This window comes from Photinus pyralis, unplaced genomic scaffold (genome assembly GCF_008802855.1).
Source record: "Photinus pyralis isolate 1611_PpyrPB1 unplaced genomic scaffold, Ppyr1.3 Ppyr1.4_LG1, whole genome shotgun sequence".
Taxonomy (NCBI): Eukaryota; Metazoa; Arthropoda; class Insecta; order Coleoptera; family Lampyridae; genus Photinus; species Photinus pyralis.
In genome coordinates this window covers 3,672,108-3,693,305 of record NW_022170249.1, presented here as the reverse complement: position 1 = coordinate 3,693,305, position 21,198 = coordinate 3,672,108, and the positions used below count along the sequence as shown (strand labels likewise).

The 21,198-nt window shown below is 37.9% G+C and overlaps 2 protein-coding genes across 2 annotated transcripts; both read left to right on the top strand.

The window, feature by feature from the left end:
- The first annotated feature begins 762 nt into the window (after positions 1-762).
- Positions 763-2,376, top strand: LOC116172912 (tubulin alpha-1 chain-like). Its single transcript, XM_031490192.1, has 2 exons — positions 763-904; positions 961-2,376. Exons 1-2 carry the CDS (start codon positions 902-904, stop codon positions 2,308-2,310), a joined length of 1,353 nt encoding a protein of 450 aa, XP_031346052.1. The 5' UTR covers positions 763-901; the 3' UTR covers positions 2,311-2,376.
- Positions 2,377-3,875: 1,499 nt separating this feature from the next.
- On the top strand, positions 3,876-5,435 carry LOC116172923 (tubulin alpha-1 chain-like). Its single transcript, XM_031490203.1, has 2 exons — positions 3,876-3,934; positions 3,989-5,435. Exons 1-2 carry the CDS (start codon positions 3,932-3,934, stop codon positions 5,330-5,332), a joined length of 1,347 nt encoding a protein of 448 aa, XP_031346063.1. The 5' UTR covers positions 3,876-3,931; the 3' UTR covers positions 5,333-5,435.
- The last annotated feature ends 15,763 nt before the right edge of the window (positions 5,436-21,198 follow it).

Here is a 21,198-nt window from a genome sequence, read left to right as displayed (position 1 = left end):
ATCAAAACAAGCACTTTTTTCAAATAAACTGAGGGCCCAACGTGTTGCGTTTGGGAACCACCCTAAAAGTGGTGAAATTTGCATTTCTTCTTTAATTTTTTTCTCGGCCCTAAGAGTTACAAAGACGGGTGGCACGTCTTGAATAGGCGCAATATTGAAAATGCATTCAGCAAAGTATAAAAGGAGGATTGGTTGACTAACTCCTTCAAACACAAAAAATGCCGCCAGCTGGAGTCAACTTATGCCATACAAAGATCTTTTACGACGAAGGAATTAACCATCACACGCCATGCAGGTCGATGCTGCTATTCTTCTGTAAAGTTGTCTATCCCCTCAATGTTTACACTAAGAATGCGCCGAAGTCAGCCCACTAATTCCTAAAACACGCTGACTATACAAGAGCGGACTGGGTGGAATGGAATCAGTGAGGTTGAAAAGATCTTAGGCAACCACCAATTAAATAACCGCCCATCTATCAACACCATTCATTTCCCCAAAACGTGAGGTTACCATCGACACACGAGCACCGTACTGGTACCATGCCAAGCGAATGCTAGCGAAGGTTATTTGAGTTTGGGAACACACACTGATGGCTGTTTCTGCCTTAGCTACTGAAGATCAAAATCGGATTGAAAAAATCATACATCACAGTGTACGAATTTGCAACTTGGATGACGTACGCATCATCAGTTCAAGAACCCCGTGGACAATGAGGTTATAAGGAAAGGACCTCGTTAAGGCCGAAAAAATTTGCAACTTGCTAGATCGCATTCAAAATTCGGCACGTTCTAGTAGGTTAAGGAAAAAATTGAAAAAAAATCGCCATAGTTACTTGCATAAATATTTGCAATATACTCACAATTTACATTTCGCTATAATTTTACATTTTCTGCTAAACAAGATGGTAAGAAAAAGGTTAAATGAGAAATTTCCACTTCATTTACAATCAAATTATTGTAGCGTGAAGTGATTTCCGTCCATGTCGGTCAAGGTGGAGTCCAGATTGGGAACGCATGCTGGGAGCTGTATTGCTTGGAGCATGGAATTCAACCTGACGGCCAGATGCCATCCGATAAGACTGTTGGAGGAGGTGACGACAGCTTCAATACGTTTTTCAGTGAGACGGGAGCGGGTAAGCATGTGCCTCGAGCAGTAATGGTCGATTTGGAGCCGACGGTCGTTGATGAAGTGCGAACCGGTACGTACCGACAACTGTTTCATCCTGAGCAACTGATTACCGGAAAAGAAGACGCGGCAAATAACTACGCGCGTGGACACTACACAGTCGGCAAAGAAATCGTGGATCTAGTGCTGGATCGATTAAGAAAGTTAGCAGATCAGTGCACGGGAATGCAAGGATTTCTAATTTTTCACTCCTTCGGTGGAGGAACGGGTTCCGGTTTCACGTCGCTGCTCATGGAACGCTTGTCGGTCGATTACGGGAAAAAATCCAAGCTGGAATTTGCCATTTATCCCTCGCCGCAAATCTCCACAGCTGTCGTCGAGCCTTATAACGCCATACTCACCACTCACACAACGCTGGAACACTCAGACTGCGCATTCATGGTGGATAACGAAGCAATTTACGATGTCTGTCGAAGAAATTTGGACATCGAACGTCCCACGTACACCAACCTAAATAGATTGTTGGGCCAAATTGTCAGCTCGATTACCGCTTCCTTGCGTTTCGACGGCGCTTTAAATGTCGACTTGACAGAATTTCAAACAAATCTTGTACCTTACCCCAGAATTCACTTTCCACTCGCTACCTATGCTCCCGTAATTTCGGCGGAAAAGGCGTACCACGAACAGCTAACCGTCGCCGAACTTACCAACGCGTGCTTCGAACCCGCGAATCAAATGGTAAAATGCGACCCAAGGCACGGCAAGTACATGGCGTGCTGCGTACTGTATCGAGGCGACGTCGTTCCCAAGGATGTCAATGCCGCAATCGGTACGATTAAAACCAAGCGAACAATTCAGTTTGTCGACTGGTGTCCGACCGGTTTCAAAGTGGGAATTAATTATCAACCTCCGACGGTTGTGCCGGGAGGCGACTTGGCAAAGGTACAGAGGGCAATATGCATGATGTCCAATACTACGGCAATTGCGGAAGCTTGGGCGAGACTCGATCATAAGTTTGATTTGATGTATGCCAAAAGAGCCTTCGTCCATTGGTACGTCGGTGAAGGTATGGAGGAGGGCGAATTTTCAGAAGCTCGAGAGGACACTGCGGCTTTAGAGAAGGATTACGAAGAAGTTGGTATGGATTCTGGGGAGGGAGAAGGAGAGGGCGGAGAAGATTTCTAATTTTACATTTGTTATTATTATTAGGTCAATATTGTTTATGAATACAAGTATCTCTAAACATGAACATGTAGGTTTTTTAAATAGATTATTATAATTGTTTCCAGTAAGATATTCTTAGTATTTCAAAGACACATGTTAACAGTACGATTATGTCGCCGAGGAAGGAACTCATTCCTACGACTAATTCACTTGTCCAAAGATCTAGCTGCACTTTAGCAGTCTACCCACTTAGCAAATTTGGCCCTTTTACAGTTCATTTCGCATCTAGCTCCTATTGGTTCGTAGAGGGATTGTTTATTTCAGATTATTTTGGTTCTTGTGATTGTTTCTCCAGTCGAAATAGCTGTTAATTTTCAAATTCAGAATATACGAGTACATAGTCCAGTTAAATTATACATGAGAGGAGTGGTATCTGAAAGGCACATGGGGGAAGCTGGAAACGATTCTAAAATCTTAACATAGTCTTGAAAACGAATAATCTGATTTTGTAACGCTCGGGTTGAGCTTAACTTTTGGTGTCCAAAAAAACTTCGAAATTCGGGTGAATGACGACAAGTTTTATTCGTTTAAATATACCCCTTGACGGTCGTCTGTAGCATCCAAGGTACTGGTCCTATTAACATATTCTTGTACTCACAGTTGTAGAGAATTTAATGGCGAATTCAAAAAACCCCTAAATTTTAAGATTCGACAAAGTTGTACCATACTGCCATATGGCAAATTCTAAAAACAGTTTTGGAATATCCTAATAAATGTTAAAACTTTCTTTCTCATCGTGCTCAACCCCATCATCTTCCATCTCCTACATCAATTCGTTGGGGAGATCCTCCTTTTCTTCCCCCAATGTATAAGAGGAGGTGAATGCTTCTTCCTTAACAGGACCGTTGGAGTACGCTTTTCGACAGGTGCACCGCCCCCTGCACCCCATCCTACAATTGCAAAAGATGAAGTGAAGTACCTCGGTGGGGGCAGGTTCCTTTGAGGTGGTTATTGGGTCAAACCAGTCCTCGTTTTCTGCTCCTAATCAAGGGAGTCTTTTTCCCTTTCACGGAACATCTTGTATCGCAACTAATCAAGAGTCCCTGCCAGCGTATATTCTAACCAAGAACTTTCCCCCCGCACTGACCACCTCATTTTGGGATGCATCAAGGTTTTGAAAGCCTTGGACATCCCGCAACTGTCGATTGCTCTCCAGGGCTTTAACTAACTTCCTGTCGAAAAAGTGCCGATGTTTCAGTAGCGCTGGAGAGAACAAAGTGTTGGATGAGGGGCCCTTCCCTGGTTTCAGCAGGTAGATGTTGTTGCACGAGGAAGGTGCCAGTGCAATAAAAAGGATAAAGAGGCTGGGCTAATTTTGGATATTGTCACATTTTCAGACCGCTATTTTGTGTTCCTAGAATGCAATTTTGTGTGCCAGTTCAAGAAGCCACTACGATAGCTCTAGTGATGAAACAGAAGACTTAGTTGAGTCATAAGACTACAAAGGAATCCTGAAGTTTGGCTGACTAAGGACGAAATTTAATTCATAAACGCATTACCTGAAAAAATAAAACAAATTGGTGCTTGGAAACGACCAAATAAACATTTCATTCGATAAAAAGTTGTACTCGAGACAAGAAGCATGGTAAGTTTAATCAGTTTTTACTCTTCGAATTTTACATACAATTCTATTTTTCAGCGTGAAGTCATTTCGATTCACTTAGGACAAGCCGGTGTGCAAATAGGAAATGCGTGTTGGGAGTTGTACTGCCTGGAGCACGGCATTCAACCTGATGGGCAGATGCCTTCCGATAAAACCGTGGGTGGAGGTGACGATAGCTTTAATACCTTCTTTAATGAAACGGGAGCTGGAAAACATGTCCCCAGAGCGGTGATGTGCGATTTGGAACCGACGGTAGTTGACGAGGTACGCACTGGAACCTACAGGCAGCTATTTCACCCCGAGCAACTGATCACGGGAAAGGAAGATGCTGCGAATAACTACGCCCGTGGGCACTATACCGTCGGAAAAGAAATCATCGACTTGGTTCTGGATCGAGTGCGTAAATTGGCCGATCAGTGCACGGGAATGCAAGGTTTTCTCATCTTCCACTCGTTTGGAGGCGGAACAGGGTCAGGATTCACTTCGCTGCTCATGGAACGATTGTCGGTCGACTATGGGAAGAAATCCAAGCTGGAGTTCGCCGTGTATCCCGCACCCCAAATATCGACAGCGGTAGTCGAACCTTACAACTCAATTTTAACAACCCACACGACTCTGGAACATTCGGACTGTGCATTTATGGTGGACAATGAAGCGATCTACGACGTCTGTCGCAGAAACTTGGACATCGAGCGACCCACATACACCAATTTGAATCGGTTACTGGGACAAATCGTGAGTTCGATCACTGCTTCGCTTCGCTTTGACGGTGCTTTAAACGTCGATTTGACCGAATTTCAAACAAACCTGGTCCCGTACGCTCGCATTCATTTCCCTTTGGCCACTTACGCACCTGTTATCTCCGCCGAGAAAGCTTACCACGAACAACTTACGGTAGCCGATCTTACGAACGCATGTTTTGAACCCGCGAATCAAATGGTCAAATGTGATCCGCGCCACGGAAAGTATATGGCTTGCTGTCTGCTATTTAGAGGTGATGTCGTTCCCAAAGATGTTAACGCCGCAATCGGTACTATCAAGACGAAGAGGACTATTCAATTTGTAGATTGGTGTCCTACCGGATTTAAGGTGGGAATCAACTATCAACCGCCGACAGTGGTACCCGGAGGGGATTTGGCAAAAGTGCAGCGTGCTGTGTGTATGCTGTCAAACACGACAGCGATCGCAGAAGCTTGGGCGCGTTTGGATCACAAGTTCGATCTCATGTACGCCAAACGAGCCTTTGTCCATTGGTACGTTGGAGAGGGAATGGAAGAAGGCGAATTTTCTGAGGCACGAGAGGACACTGCTGCATTGGAAAAAGACTATGAAGAAGTTGGCATGGATTCCGGTGTGGGAGAAGAAGGAGAAGATTATTAAAGTTGCTAATCGGTTGAATAATTTAAGTTTGTTTCTAAGCGTGCATTCGCAATAGATGTGTTTAGTTCCTGCATTAAGTTAAATAAATAATGATTATCACAAATTTGTAAGAATGGCAATAATTTGCATAATCCGTATGCGATTCTAAATTTATACAGCAACTGGTTGCAATGTGTATGTGGGTGGAATTAAAATGTAGGCGATATCTTCTACAGCGATCACGCATGTTGCCGTTTCTAGACTAGCACAACGTTTTCTGTAACACCTTCATTAACAAATCTATATCGTTTGTTACGTGCATCTCTGAGAGCTAAATTGTAGGAAAGCTGGTAGACGTGTTTAGGTAGGTATTTGAGGCACGCTTGTCCAATTCTTCTCCAATAATACTCAAACACAGAATTGTAGACCTGGTTGAGAAGTAGCGAGGCTAAATCAACTCTTATGTTTTTAAAGATGCGAATTTTGAAAAAATGTTCATTGAGGCATTTTCCAAATTTTTACATCTTTGAATTAACATATAAAGAGCGAAAAAATGAATAAGATCAATTAGCGGGGTCCTCCAAAGTTTGAAAAAATGTATACCGACTGGCCGCCATAAATATATACATGAAGACCTTGACAAGATATATTACATTTACAGATGCAGGTCGGCGATAGAAATACTTTGCTACTAGTAGTAGGTATAATTTAGTTCCACCCAATCGAATTAATCCGCTTTGCTGTTTTTCCAACAGAACTGGTCAATAAATTTAAAAAACAAGTACAAATTGTGCACAGCCCTTGTGCAGGTAAGCGCATTTTTTTTAAACACCCCTACGAAATTTCTTCCATAAATAAGAAAGATGGCACTGCGCATGCGCAAAACCAAATTTCGAAACTGGTGTTAAATTTTCTTTTATTCCAAGTGGCTATGTACCAGACTTCATTTAAATCCCTCCATAAATAAGAAAGTTGGCACTGCGCATGCGCAAAACCAAATTTAGAAAATGACGCTACATTTGCTTTTATTACAAGTGGCTATGTTCAAATTTTATTTAAATGCCCAATGGTTATATTTCTTCCAAACGTCCCAATCGCCCTTTGAAGGTACTTTCCTTTGACAATTCACTCTTAAGATATAAGGAATTATAACCGATCACGACAAGGGATCGAGGAAGAAGACTATGGTTAGTATAAATTAATTCCTTTCGTCGAGACCTTTCATTAGAGTACCATGAAGCTCCACTCCCCCTCCCCTTCCCCCTCCGCCCCGTACTTTGATAAGAGAATCCACCCCGTACTTTGATAAGAGGAGAAAAAGAAGGGCAGTAGTTTGTAGAAAACTGTTCCTTTCGTTGAGACCTTTAATTAGAATACAATGAGAGATAAAATTAGTTTTTAACCCTCTCCCCTCAGGCCCTGTCGCTCACTGATCTCAGAAAAGAGTCGCACGGGAAAGTTATAGTTTGTACAAACCAATTTATTTCGATGAGACCTTTCATTAGAATACCATGACCTATGAAGGATAGAACATGTGCCCCCCCCCCCATTTTCAAAAGTTTAATTTGGCACAACTAAAGGCATGCGGATGCAAAATCTGAGACCAATTGGTTGTCGTATGTAAAAGTTATGCACGTTGTACTTTCAAAAACAACATATCAGGAAATAATTCGTGGGGGGGCCCCCCCTTTTAGACAGCGAAATTTCATGGCCGTCTGGCACACCTTCAAGGTATAGGCTACTTACTGCAAAAAATTCCAGGACTCTAGGACCATTCCCCTAGAAGAAGTTCAAAACGGTAGAAGTGGGTCCGGGCGGGCGGACCAACCGCAAACAATAGCACATTTTTTTTCATTCTTAAAAAATGCACTAAAAATTGGTTCCTTTGTCTACAAAAAAATTTACACATACCATAAGAACATTTCAGAGAAATAAACAAGTCGAAACGTCGATTTGTAGAAAAACGTTTTCAATCTGCCATTTTTTGAAAAAAAAAATATATATGGGTTAAAACACTTAGAAGATGTATGCCACCTCAGACATTCGTACGTAATAATGGCCTAACTTGAAAGTCTTGAGGTGGCAATTGCTGCTGGAGTTGGATCTTAAACGGATGGAACTTACTTTTGAAGAGTACGCACACTAATTTCAGGGTTGTCAACAGCTGCCCCAAGAAGAGAGGGGGGTGGAGTTCGAAAAAATCACGAAATATTACAAGAGGGTGTTGAGAGATAATTAGGTGTATTTATTTTTCGCGCAAACCTGCAACATGTCTTGACATTTTTATCGCGGACCTTAATTTTCCAAAATTAAATTAGATCATACGTACTTACCTGTATTTAAAGATAATATTCTGGAAATGTTTAAATTACTACTAAAAAAAGTTCAGGTGATTTTGGATAGAGGAGAGGGGTGGGGGTTAGTTTGCACGTGATTAATGGACCACCCACAAATAAAAATGGATATGTATGAAGTGGCGGATTTAAATTTTTTGCGCCCCTAGGCACACCGAAACATATGCGCCCCAAAATAATCTTTAAATTGCAATAAATTTTAAAATAAAAATCAATTTATAACATGAAATTTTGAAAGCTAATATGAAAAGAAACTATCTACTAATTCCAATTTATTTCATAATTTTAATTAAACATTTTTGTCATTAGTAACTTGTTAGGGGACTTCTTTTAAAACTTAAAATGATACCTAAAAAAATATATATATAGTGCAAAAAAATACGATTACGCCAAAACTTTGGGAAATGGTTTGAGATGTATGTCCGCAAAGGTTTTTATATAAATAAATCGGTATTAAGTTCGAGGTGACCGAACGTATTGCCCCCCCCCCCCCCCCCAGAAAACATTCACTCATAGACGGTAGGTAGTTCACCGAGCATTATTCTTCAAGAAAACGAGATTTCCCAAAGGCGTTACGAAGTTCGTCGGGTCTGCTAGTTGATAAAATTCACATAATATAGTTATTTATAGTAGAAGCGGGTTATTTTAGAAATTACCTGGTTAAACTACGAGGCTTGTTGATATACAAAGAAATTCGTAATTCAATATTTAGAAAACCTATATGAAATCTAGCATGTCGTGTGCTATGTCACACCCAAAAGACTTATATGAACCTGTTTCGTTTTTAAAATTAACTTGATAAAAAGTCTTCTGAAGGACGCCTAACTTTATGCAACCAAAATAACAAAAATAGCAAGCTTAGGTTATCCCGTTGTTTCCATGAGAATAATATTGTATTCTGTTCTGAACTTTATTTTATTTCGTGCTTCGCTTCCCATTTGAAATAATAATGACAGATGTTATTAGAATATACCTCGGAACATACAATAAAGCGTTATAGAGCGTCTTTGCCTACTCATTCAAATTCTATTAAAATGTCAATTTAACATCTGCTATACCTAAACTAAAAATATTGGCACAATAACTCCAATTAAATTATTTAAATTTATCCCATTACTAGCACGGATCTATGCCGGTAGATTGAACAACGTTGACGGCAAACGAGTTCAACCTGAAAAAGGTCGCTAAACTCCCCGAAATATCTCCCGCAGTGATTTATTAACATAATCTATTTGTGCATTAAGCTTAATAGACGAGAATACAATCGTTTGCCGTTTATTCATTTATTAATTGTTAGTATGAGAATTATGTTCTAGTGTTATAATGAATTAATAAATCTAATAATACCTTCAATCGATAGGCTCATAATCTTCAACACCTACTCTTACCTGAAACAAGAAATATGCATTAGTAAAAGTACAAAATATATCACAAGGCGCATCCTTCCATCGATATACCGAACATTTTGGAACTTATAAAATCCCTAGTTAAACAATTTGAATAAAACATAATACAATGTCGTTTGGTCCTGTATACTTTGTATGAACTTAAATTCGGCCATCTCCATATTATTAAAATTGGATATTCCCGAGGATATTCCCTATTCCCTTTCTTGCATCTAATCCCTATTTGCCACTGCATAAACTAATCAGTACTTAACGCTTATGTCGATCTAAACATCTATGACAAACATGTTCGGTTAATTTTAATCTCTGCTTAAATTTGACAGTACACATTTTTCGTCTCCCTCTAGAAATTCATTGCCAACTCACAGGTTGAACGCAAAAATTGCTACTAATATTCAACGTAATCCTAAAAAATCTGCAATAAAAATACTGCTTTAGGCATGAATGGTGTCATCCCGCCTTCATTTTTTATTTCTAATCCACAAAGTACATTAAAAATAAAAAGACCCGTGTGTCCTCAATTTTTACTTGCGAGTAAAATAAACCCAAAATAAATTATTGAAAAGCTGTGTTTTTAGTCCGAATTTGAAACGCTTCAGACTAAATACGTCACAAACCTACAACCAATCACGTAGAAGTGAGCTGGCAACCTTACGCGAGGGTCTGACGTTTGTCACATTTGACGTTTTGAGAGGGATGTTTAACTGCATCTAGCACGAAAGTGACAAGTGCCTGTGACAGATGACGCAAGTTATAAATGCCATTCTCCTGCAATATTGCCAAGTCGTTATGCATCTGAATGGTTCTAGGAGCTGATTGGTCGGGCTTATTACGTCACAGAGCCCGCCACAATCATATCGTTTTGAATAAACCTTTAAAACCGCACATGTTCATTATTTTTTTGCTAATCAGCCTCTATTTTTAAATAAACTTTTACTGTCCAAAAAAAAATTTTATGGTTTCAGGTACACGCTTATTAAATTAGAACTGCGGAATTCAACTATACTGTAAACCCCCATTGAAGTACCTACAAGCGACCACATTGGTGAAGTTAATTTTTAATTAATTGACATGAACTGAAATTATAAGGAAAATGAGCAAATTGTTGAATATAGTTTGGAAAAATCCATTTATGTCTAATGGCACAGACATCCTGGATCTATAAGTAACTGAACATCAGTACCTAGTTGCCTTCGTGTCACGTTTTACACTTGAATAATCGCACAACATTTTTACTTAAAAGATTCGTACACGAACTCATAAAGAGATAATAACAGCATGAAATTAGTAATAAATATTCTACTAATCATAACTTCACACAGAAGAAACACGACCGTATATTATTTAAATAGTTAATTGCAAACATTTCCTGTTTGGTAACAAAACAACACAGAAGCATTTCGAACGGCCGTTCGCCAACCTACGTATATTAATTGGTAGGTGATTCGAATCGTGAGAAATAAGATGATATATCGAATAAAACATCTGGTAGACGGATAAACGCCCATTCAATTAATTACCTACATATAAATGAAAATTAAAAATTGTTCAATATGTTAAAAATATAGGGAAAGTAATGAACCTAATATAATAACATTTATCAACAAAGATGAAGTTATTTAAATCGAAGTCGTGTGGGTATGTGTACCGGTTTATTTATAGTTTGTAACATTAAAAAATAGAAAGTTGCTTAGCACGATATCTTTATCCAATTTGTGTTGTAGACAAATCTATTAATAACCATCCATTCATGCCTGTCTACTAATTTTACTTTTTTTAAATGATTTATTCTCTTTGCATACCCGCAAAATTAATGCAGAGCAGATGAATTTGATAATAGGTTTTGCTGTTTTGTATGGAGCCCGTAGATAGAAATGAAGAAGCTATACCATATTTTACGACAAGAAATAAAGATATGATGCCGTTAAAAGCCTATCAATCTTGTTTCTAAATATTTAAGTAGGCACTTCTCACATTTGCTTTTAGGGAAATATTTGAATATTTTTAAACCGTAAAGCCATAAATAAAGGAAAGTTTCTTCATACTCTCTGCGTTTACAATCAATACACACGATCGTAATGTAGGTTAGGGCGGGAATAATAGACAGTTCTTATTGACGGGAATCTCAATTCCACCATATTTGTAGAACTGTTTCGCACTCCAATTACAGAACTCGATTGTTGAGAATGTATGCTTCCAAATGAATGGGGTCCCTCCATTTTTTACAGGACTGTTACAGGTTTCCGAAATCCTAGTCGTAGTATGAAGAAGATTCGGCCCTGTAAATTGGCCTCACCGTTCACCAGAATGATTTCTTGCTTGCTCTGGAATCACCCTAAATCCAAGGTGTACAATAAAGTTGCAATAGAAAATACCTTGGAAAATACACCAGAATTAAGAAATCGCATACTTGCTACATGTAATGGATTAAACCCTATAATAAATTAATCTTTTAGCGTAGATATTGCCTAGAAAATGAAGGAGGACACTTCGAACATTTATCGTAGTTATTTCCAAGAAAATATTACTCTGTTGAAAATTGAAATGAAATATTTCTCTGGAGCATCTTTTTATTACATAATATAACTCCGTCAGTATATTTGACAGGCCGTTTGAGGGCATAATTAAATGGCAATCCATTATGCCCTTGGGCGTCATAGACTGCTTTATGCAGGGTGGTGACTTGCGTAACGTATCATAGAGATTTCAATGTAAAATTCATAACATGCGATTATTGGCTCCCCAAATTATTTTGGAGCAAAACTCTATTAAAGTTTTTTGTAGAAAAAAATTTTTTACGCCAATCAACCGTATTAGTTTTCAATTTTTTGCACAACAAAGACGGAAAATTCGAAAAATAAAACCCGCATCTTTTTCAATAATCTGCGATGCCATGGAATTTTATAATACAAAAACTACGCCAATATCCGTCATGCCATGGAATATCTGCTATAAAACAAATCAAATTCTATCAAAAAGTATTATATTTAGAACAGCGAATTCAACATAAAAAAGTTATGGGACCTAACCTCATTTTTAATAGAACACCCTGTATATTTTAAACTAAAAACGCTGACTGTGTAGATCCGTGGTAGACCGTTGGGATACATAGCTGGAGGTCGGGTCTTCGAACCTGGGCTGAGGTAAGAATTTTTTATCTGTTTTCCTTACATCCGAGCTTAGATCAGTTTGGAGCATTCTACCGACTACCCCGAGCAGAGGCGCCTCTAAAAAGTATTGTGTGTGACGAAGTCTAATTTTATGCATCCAAAACAACTTTTTAAAACAAATAAACATCTGGCTGTCGTATTAATTAGTTGAAATATTGTTGCTTGAAAATAAAGCTCTTACGCTCCGGCACTATACCAATTGACAATATCAACTTTTTCTTCAGTTGAATACATCGCACACGAACGGCGTTTGAAATACTTATTAATCTATGTGTCTTTTTTGCATGAGGAGGGGAGGCTACCTTAATAAACATAAACAAAAAATGCTGCGAACGATTAAATTATTGCCGCCATAAAAAGAAATTGTGCTGAAAGTATTAAGTAAAACATATGTAAGTCTACATAAAATACTGTTACATATGTATACCTACTCGTACAACATAAATTTTCCAAATTACCATTTCTGGTTATGTATTTGTAGTTTGTCACACCTAAACCATTCAATTTCAAACGTATTTTCATAATAAATTACAAATACAAACATGTTTAAGGTCGAATAAATATAAAAAGCTTCCCACTAAATATATTCTCGGTCATTGACCAAACCATTCATTTACTATACTTACATCCGAAAAAACCTATTTTTAATTTATGAAAAAAACCAACTTCTTGCTATTTAATTACGAACCAATTATAATATAAACATTTATAATAGACCAACTGATGCTAATTATCTATGTATTATCCAACAGTTATCTTAAATAGCTGTATATAATTAAAATAAAATTATCCGCTATCACAGGCGTTCCGTGGCGATTATAAATTTATTAAGGTTTGAGTTTCTCGCATTTGCATAAACATGTCAACGCTAATTTGTTATTAGTGTATCGCAGAGTACAAAGCTAATAACGTAATCAAATCGTAGTCGGTCAACCTTCAATATTTTCGTTTCGGTATGCCGAACATTTTGATTAGAATTATTATGGGGCATTTTTAAATGTCAATCGATGAATATACGACGTAACTCCGCGTCGTTGTGAAACGTTTATGGCCGATTAAAATGCAAACTACTCCAAACAGATGTTTTCGTAAATATAGGAAATGAAAGATATCTCAGATGACAAACATATCATGTGTAAAGAACGAGAAAAATATTTTCTGTTTTGCGTTTATAATGACAGTATTCCGATATCAAAAATAGTGCTGGAATGAGTTTCATTGCAACACTATTTTTGGTAACTATTTTCCACAACTGACAGATTTTTAAGAACATTTGGTATTCAGTGGTTGGCATGCTCGTCTAAATCATCCAGGCTGATCATATACGCGAATGTTCAATTCAAAGTTCTGCCTGGATGATTTAGACGTTAATACTTATCTTAACGGTTTAGTAAAATGTGGACTAATTTCACTTATTGTTATAACATTATGTTACAGTTATTAACGATACGGGTAACTGAAATCATTAGGTATTGAAAATTCAGTGTAGGTACTTAGAGAAATCCACATTTAATACAAATGAGGTTTTATAACCTAACAAAATTACAAAACTAATCTTTGTCACTAAATGTACAATTATTATAAACTTTTAGAATAATTGTGAAATTATTGCCTGGTAGCAAATTATGAACAGTCTCTTCTGCTAACTGTCGAAGCTCTGGAGGAGTGGAAGGAAGAATTTCTTCGCACATTATTCACTTTTTATTGAAAAAACTAAAATATACTGCACAAATTCGTATTTGACGCGCTTGTTAAATTGAATTTTTTCAAAATGTAGCGTAGCCAACTTAATTTCTTTATTGAAAAATTGTTGGTGTTGCCAACTTAATTTTTTTATTGAAATATTTATTACAGAAAATGTCAGAATTGTTAATTTTTTTAATACAATTAAAATGCTCAACAGAGAAAATAGTATAAAGCATATGTTGCAGAAGGCCTTTCTAGCGCCTTCTGCAACTTATGCTTTAATATACTATTATTTGGAGTACAAAAGATTAGTGTGTAGTTTCGCACACACTTCCAGTCAGTGGCGTGGGGGGGGGGGGGGGGGGGGGGGGCAGTACGCCCAGGGTGCCACTAGACAAACACTGAGGCGAAAATACATAACGAAAAGACTTCTGTTCCCAATACTCCAATCTTTTAAATGCAATATCTATCAAGCAATTCAAATATCATTATTTTCTTTGATTCTTGCGTTTCTAATTCGACTTCAGAAGTAGTTTCGGGTATATCCTTTTTACCGCATTACAAAAAAAAATGAAACAAGTTGTAAATCAGCAAGCGCATTTTTGGTAATACAGGTCAGTATTTTATTAGCGAAGTTTAAAATTATCGATCTCGCGAGTAATTTTGGCTGCGTGAATTGATTAATTTTATTTAATTTCAATTGCGGGTACGTAATTTTATAAAACAAATCACAATGTAAATAATTAAGTTTTTATACTGGTAGCGCTATCTAACGGTAAAATTAGAGCACCTTCGAAAACCATATCGAAATTATTTTCTTAAATTATCGATCTCAGAAGTAACCTAACTCAAAATAGACTGGAGCCTACACATCTACACTATAGCAGAAAGCTTTTAGTGAACATTTGAAGTCTCTAGCTGTTGTAGTTGCTGAGATCTCACTCGGACAGCCGGCCAGCCAGCCATAACGAATATAATGAGCGTATATTTTTCAAAAATGCGCCAAAAATACAGTGCCACCATGCTCATAAGAGCCCCGGAAAATATGCGAACTAATTTTGAAATAATTCAGGCTGGCCAATAGCAAGTCTGCAAAACGACGCGATACATTCCGCGCCATAATTCTTAATTATTCCGTTTTGACAGTTGACGCTTCACGTTAGTTTAGTTTACACTTTGCTTCTTGTATTTGCTTTATTTTACGTTTTCCGTCTCCAGTTTTATACAAACTCGTCTTTTTCAAGACACATGTAGCGTAGCTTGGATTTACGATCTGGTAAGGTAAATTTCTCTCCCTTAAAGTGTTTTTAAATTTTGCATCAGAATGTACGGTCTATATTTCCAGCGCCCTCGGACACGCCCTGTCAGGGACTTTCTGAGCGTGGTGCCACTGTATGCTGTTTTCTGTCTGTCTGTCTTTATTGTAGTGTGTTGTTTATCTGCTACGTGGATCATATAGGTATCAAACGAAAGCTTATAGATTTAATGTCAAGAGGTGAATTCCCCTTTCCCCGTAAACAATCGCTGGCTCTAAAAGTACTCAAATTCAGAATAGAATAAGAAATTGTAACTCTTTTTTTTTTAATAAACGATAGAGAACTCAAAATGTTCATCCGCTCCTAAAATATGTATATAGGGCGACAAACCTTGATTGTGCCCCGGACGCCAACGTGCTACGCTACGACACTGCTTCCAGTTGTGGAGTTATAATGCAAACATCTTTGGTACGTTGTCAAACAGTAATCGAAATAAAATAGTCCTGAAACGTTAGCATTAAAAATTGCATGCGAGATTGCATGTTAGTAATTGCTTATACTGCTGATTACCTAGTTCGGTAACTGATTACAAGTTACCTACAACAAACTGAAATGTTAGAACCGAGGATTTGAGCGTTTGTGGACTTTACGTGTTTGTAATTCATTATTGAAAATTTGGAAATCCCTATTCATAATAGTTCTACAGTAGTAGGGCGATTTTAGCAAAAGTTCTGTATTTCACCTTCACGAGATCTTTCAAATACTCACGTAGTTATAAATGTAGTACCAATTTCTCGTTCTCTCGGCGCCTCAGTTTTTAGCGCAGTTTTGAAACAATGAAATACATTTATGCGGTCGTTTTTTCGTCCGTTCGTCAGTGCGAGGGGCGAGCTCTCAACACTGGAAAGTGCAATCTCTACGATACAAATATCGAAACGGCAAAATACATTGGCTTGGCGCACATGAATTACATTTTATGCTTTTCCTGCCATAGTTCCCTTTAGGTTAAGTTTATAGAATACAATCTTCATTTATTTAATAATTTCGTCGCGGAAACTGCACAATGTATTGCTATAATGCACAAATAACCTCAACTAACTTATGTGTTCTTGCTGTCGTGGTCAATTTTTGGCCAATTTCGTTAGGAACGCAGAACTAGTGCAATCGTCAGGGAAAAGATACCAATCTACTGTAACGAACATTCCAGAAATCTCGATAGGCATCGAGGCGCCATGAAAGATGAGTCATCGGCGATAAAGAAGGAAGGCGGATGTGACGTAATTCTAGAAATATGAAATGTTTGTTCGCGAACATCTAAAGCCTCCTTGAGCGCTCGAGAACATTCTAAGAACATATTTGAAAGATTTTGAGATGTGCGACTTCAAAGTTGAAGCTACAGACACCCTTAGCATGTATAGAGACACCGGCTAGCCATTTGCTAATGTTCACTCGATGTTTAAACTCATTCAGATTGATTAGCGACTTCAATTCTTTGTGTACGAATAGGCCTTTTTTAATATCTTTTAACTGTTGCGTCTGTGCAGAGGTAAATGCCGGAGTGTAAAATTACTTAGCTGCATTTATCTGGAAATACAACTTTAGCCTAAGGTTATCGTATACAGGACCTTTACATACTTTCTGGACTGGAGAAGGTCCGGTTGACTAACAATGCATTTCTTGTATTTTAGGTAAGACTTCGGAATGTTATTTTTCAGAAATGGGAAAGAAGTGGAGTCGCTTTGAAATCTATTTGAGCCGGCCATTCTTCGGCTTATCAAATGTTGCCAATCAATTAAGTAATCTGTGTTTGTTCGGATCCTTTATCTTTGCATAACTTAGATGGAGTTTTGATGTCAGATTTTTTGTATTGGTGTCCAAGAATTATTTCAGGTGTTGATCAAAATTTGTATAATAAATTCTTTGGAGTTCTCAGAAGTTAATCGAGGCCACCGAGTCTCTAGATTTGTTAAATTTTAAGTCAATATTAACTAGGTTAATATTAGGATGATACAACTCATATCACGTTATTTATTTTAAGTCACAAATATTTGACAGATCAAGCCTCGGATCAAGCATAACACAATGTCCATTATTCATAAGCGAGTTCATAAGTGTACCCTCAAGTGTACCTAAATGCATCTCTCTTAGTTTTGGTAATCTTTTTGCTTTCGCTTCGAGAAACATTGTTAATATTGTTATCTATCCTCGTATCCTCGCTCGTATCTATCTTTAAAATTAGTCAATTTCAAGCTGCTCTTGTAATTCATCATTTTCTTCGTAGGGGAACTTGGCAGAATTCCTTAGTTTCTGTCCGCTACTTTTATATTGAGATTGTATATATGTAAATTGTAATACAATGCGATCATTTTGCTACAATAATATGTTCAATAGATCGGTGTATTGCATTGTGAAATTAAGCAGCGTTTTCGTGAATGATTGTAGTTATTCTTGTCATGTGTAGATAAGTTAACAATAATAGTATATTAAGAAACAAGTTTCATAAGTGGCGCGTTTAACGCACGAGTTCAAGTTTAGAAAACGAGCCGCTCGCGGCGAGTTTTCTAATGAACGAGTGCGATGGGGCGTCTTATGAAACAAGTTTCTTATACTATTTTTTCTATTGAGAAGATATTTTCGAGAAATTTTTATCAAAATGATGTTATAGTAACTTTTTGTAACTAGGGAATTTTGATATAGAAGTTGTATTAGTGCAGGTTGTATTAAGTTGGCAGTACCACGTCCCAAATATTTCACTTATTTAAATACACTCTCATCAATTTTGTTTTAATTAATAAACTTCAGAAATTAGTACATTAACTGTGGAACAATTCATAAAGGCAAAATGCAGTCCTTCGTCCTTTTATATAAGTTATGTGAAATTCAGTCGTGTCACTGTCGATTAACGACAAAGCTAACAGCTAACAGATTTCGCCCGTATGACACTGCTTCTACTTATATTGGTGACTGACATAAAAAGAAAAACAAAGGTTTCTTTTTGCGATTTGCCATTAACGGATCGGTCCTTAGTGGGTTGTTGTTACGTGATAGGTGTCACTCATTACGACGGGTTCGGCTTCGGATCGTCACTTCCTCTTAGGAGCATAACGATACTACACAAATCAGGCTCACGATATGAATAACGCAGAACAAGTGCTAAAAGCAATAAGCTGCTCCTTTAAAATATTGTTTAATGTGTTCCGAAGGTATCCTCGTTGTCATCCATTCCCCATTCGAAATCTCCTTTATAACCTGTAGGTCGTTTTTGGAAGATAGGTACACTATTCGTACTAGTAATCATTGGTCACAGATTGTACGTAGATGTTGAACGTGCTACAAAAAGAGGCATTAATCATTAATGTACAAATTTACCTCAAAGCCCCACATTTTTGATATCTCGGTTCTTACGCTACATACCGTAATATTTAATTCCCTTTTGAGTTTTGGAAGGAGAAAGTAATTAAGTGGTTTTTTCATATTGTTCTTGTAATTTGATTAACACTATCAGCCTTACATGTCTCGCTTTTAATCAAATAGAAAGGGAATCTTGTCTTTCTGTATATCAAAACATAACCCTAATTTGTAAATAAATACAATCGAATGTCAAATAGGGTAGTGAATTTAGGTTTTCCTCTTTAATACCAACTTAAAAACGGTGCGTTAATAGGTCTCATTAACGCACTGTTTTGAGCGGAAAACAGTGCGTTAATAAGAACATTTAAAAATCGAAATAGAAAAAAGTAATATAATTGTTATTTATAATTATAATGAGTGACTTTAGAGGTTACCTAGGCAAGGTAAAGGTACTTAATCCATCAGGCTTGCCGTCTTACAGGGGGAGTACATGGACGTTATTAGTTGAAATTAAACCAAAAGTTTACACATCCACGAAAATAAAGTTTCCAAATGTCAGTGTTGTGTTTATCTACGCTGCAACTTAAATTTGTCAACGTAAAAGGTGTTGCTTAAAGACATTAATTCTATTTGACCCCAATTCAACCGTGACAGCACGAGGTAAAGTTGTGTTTTCGTGGTGTTCGGTGGAAGTGTAGTAAATAAGTGTCGAAGGGAATTTCACACGTATTCCTTGAGGTCAGCGTATTGCCATTGTTGGACGACGCAGGAGTATTAAGATAAGTGCCTCTTTGATTGTCATAAGCTGTGATTGTCAGTTAATTTCGTTTCCTGGTAATTGGAAATTACCAATATCAGTACGACTATCGTTGGTTAGTTTTGAGAGGGGAGCTCTCCTTCTCCGGTCTCGGGCCGGAGAGGGGTCGTATAGTGTACCTTGTCTTCCGTTATGGAGGACCAAATGCAAAATATATCGAACACCCAAGAGATTAGCGCTATTTCTGGTCAGGGAGATAGCAGCTCTATCAATGTATCCGGTTCTACATACTCGTCCGTACTACAATCGAAATTTAAATTTCCACAAAAAGAACAGGTCATCGTCTTTTCTGCGGGTGAGGGGGTGCCGATTCGGGAATATATCTCCGGGGTGGGTACGCTCGTTGGCGCGAAAAATGTAATTTTTGCATCCCGTATATCTGGGGCTAGAATAAGTATTTGCCTAAACTCAGTTGCTACAGTTGACACATTCCTTGGTACTCACAAAGGAATAAAAATTAACGATCAATTTATACCGGCGAGGCGCTTGGCCACTTCGGCAAAGCGGATTGTATTATCGAATGTCTCACCTTGGATACCCAACGAAATTATACAACACGAGCTTGAACGGGCGAATCTGAAATTAGCATCAGGAATTTCGTTGATAGGTGCAGGTAACCTGGATCGTGAATACAAACATGTTCTTAGTCATAGACGCCAAGTATACTTTGCAACAGACGAGAGCGATGAGCCTCCGGCGAGCATAGCGTTTAGATATCAAGGAGAAATGTTTAGAATATTTTTGTCGGCTGACGACATGAGGTGCTTTCTATGTAGCCTCGTCGGGCACACAGCGGGGAATTGTCCCACGAAAAATGACATAAGAGAGTCAACGGCATCATCAAGAGAACTGAGAAGAACGAGGCGGGGAATCTCCGCCAACGAGGGTACGGAAAATCGAAAGGTGCCTACGGATTCAAGGGCAGGAATAAGTTTTCGTCAATATCGAATGGCTTCCTCAATAATAAGCCGACCGTCCACCATCATCCACAGACGACGGCGGCCGAAAGGAATCTTGAATCACCTTAAGGAACCCAGATAACTGACAAAACATTGTTTAAAAAAACCTAGAGCAAAAAAAACCAAAGTCTCACCGATAATAGAAAGAGGGATTCAGAGGTTTTCAAGGAGTGTTTAAACACGTTTTCGACCAACCGAATGAAGTTATTTTCCTTTGAACGTTTCTGTGATTTTTTGAATGAGAGTTAAAGGACAAAGCAACCCGTGGGGCGTGGCCGGAGCTTTCAACGACAGATACCGAGGGACTACTTCAACTACTGATACAAACAATTTAAATCCACCAAACTAAGAAGACTCAAAGCCCGGTTAAAGAGACTGGCAATGAAGTTAAAACGTACGTGAAGAAATAGCGAACGGTTCGTAATGTCCGACCTCTCTTGAAGAGTCTTCACAGACTCTGATTAGTCAAGCGCAAAGGGTTTTATTTTTTCATCTTCTTACTATCTATTAATTTCAACCCTATTATAGCGAGTAATTCTACCGACAAATCAATATGTTGCAATGGAACATCCAGTTCAATATTTGCTAAATCGATGAATTTAGCAAAACTGATTTTCGAAAAAGACTACAAAATTATTATATTAAGTGAAACGTGGTGGAAACGAGGCAGGAACTAAAGGTCAAGAATTTTAAATGTAGTAAAAAAAGATAGGGCAGATGGCTATGCGGGTGTGGCGATTCTCATTCATAAATCACTTAACTATGCAGAGATAAGCATTAACACTGGATTTTTGATAACGACTTTTATGATATGTGGCGCGAAATTACTAGATCTAAATGTAACCATTATATCAATGTACCGTACGGTGCAAAATATCGCTTTGTATG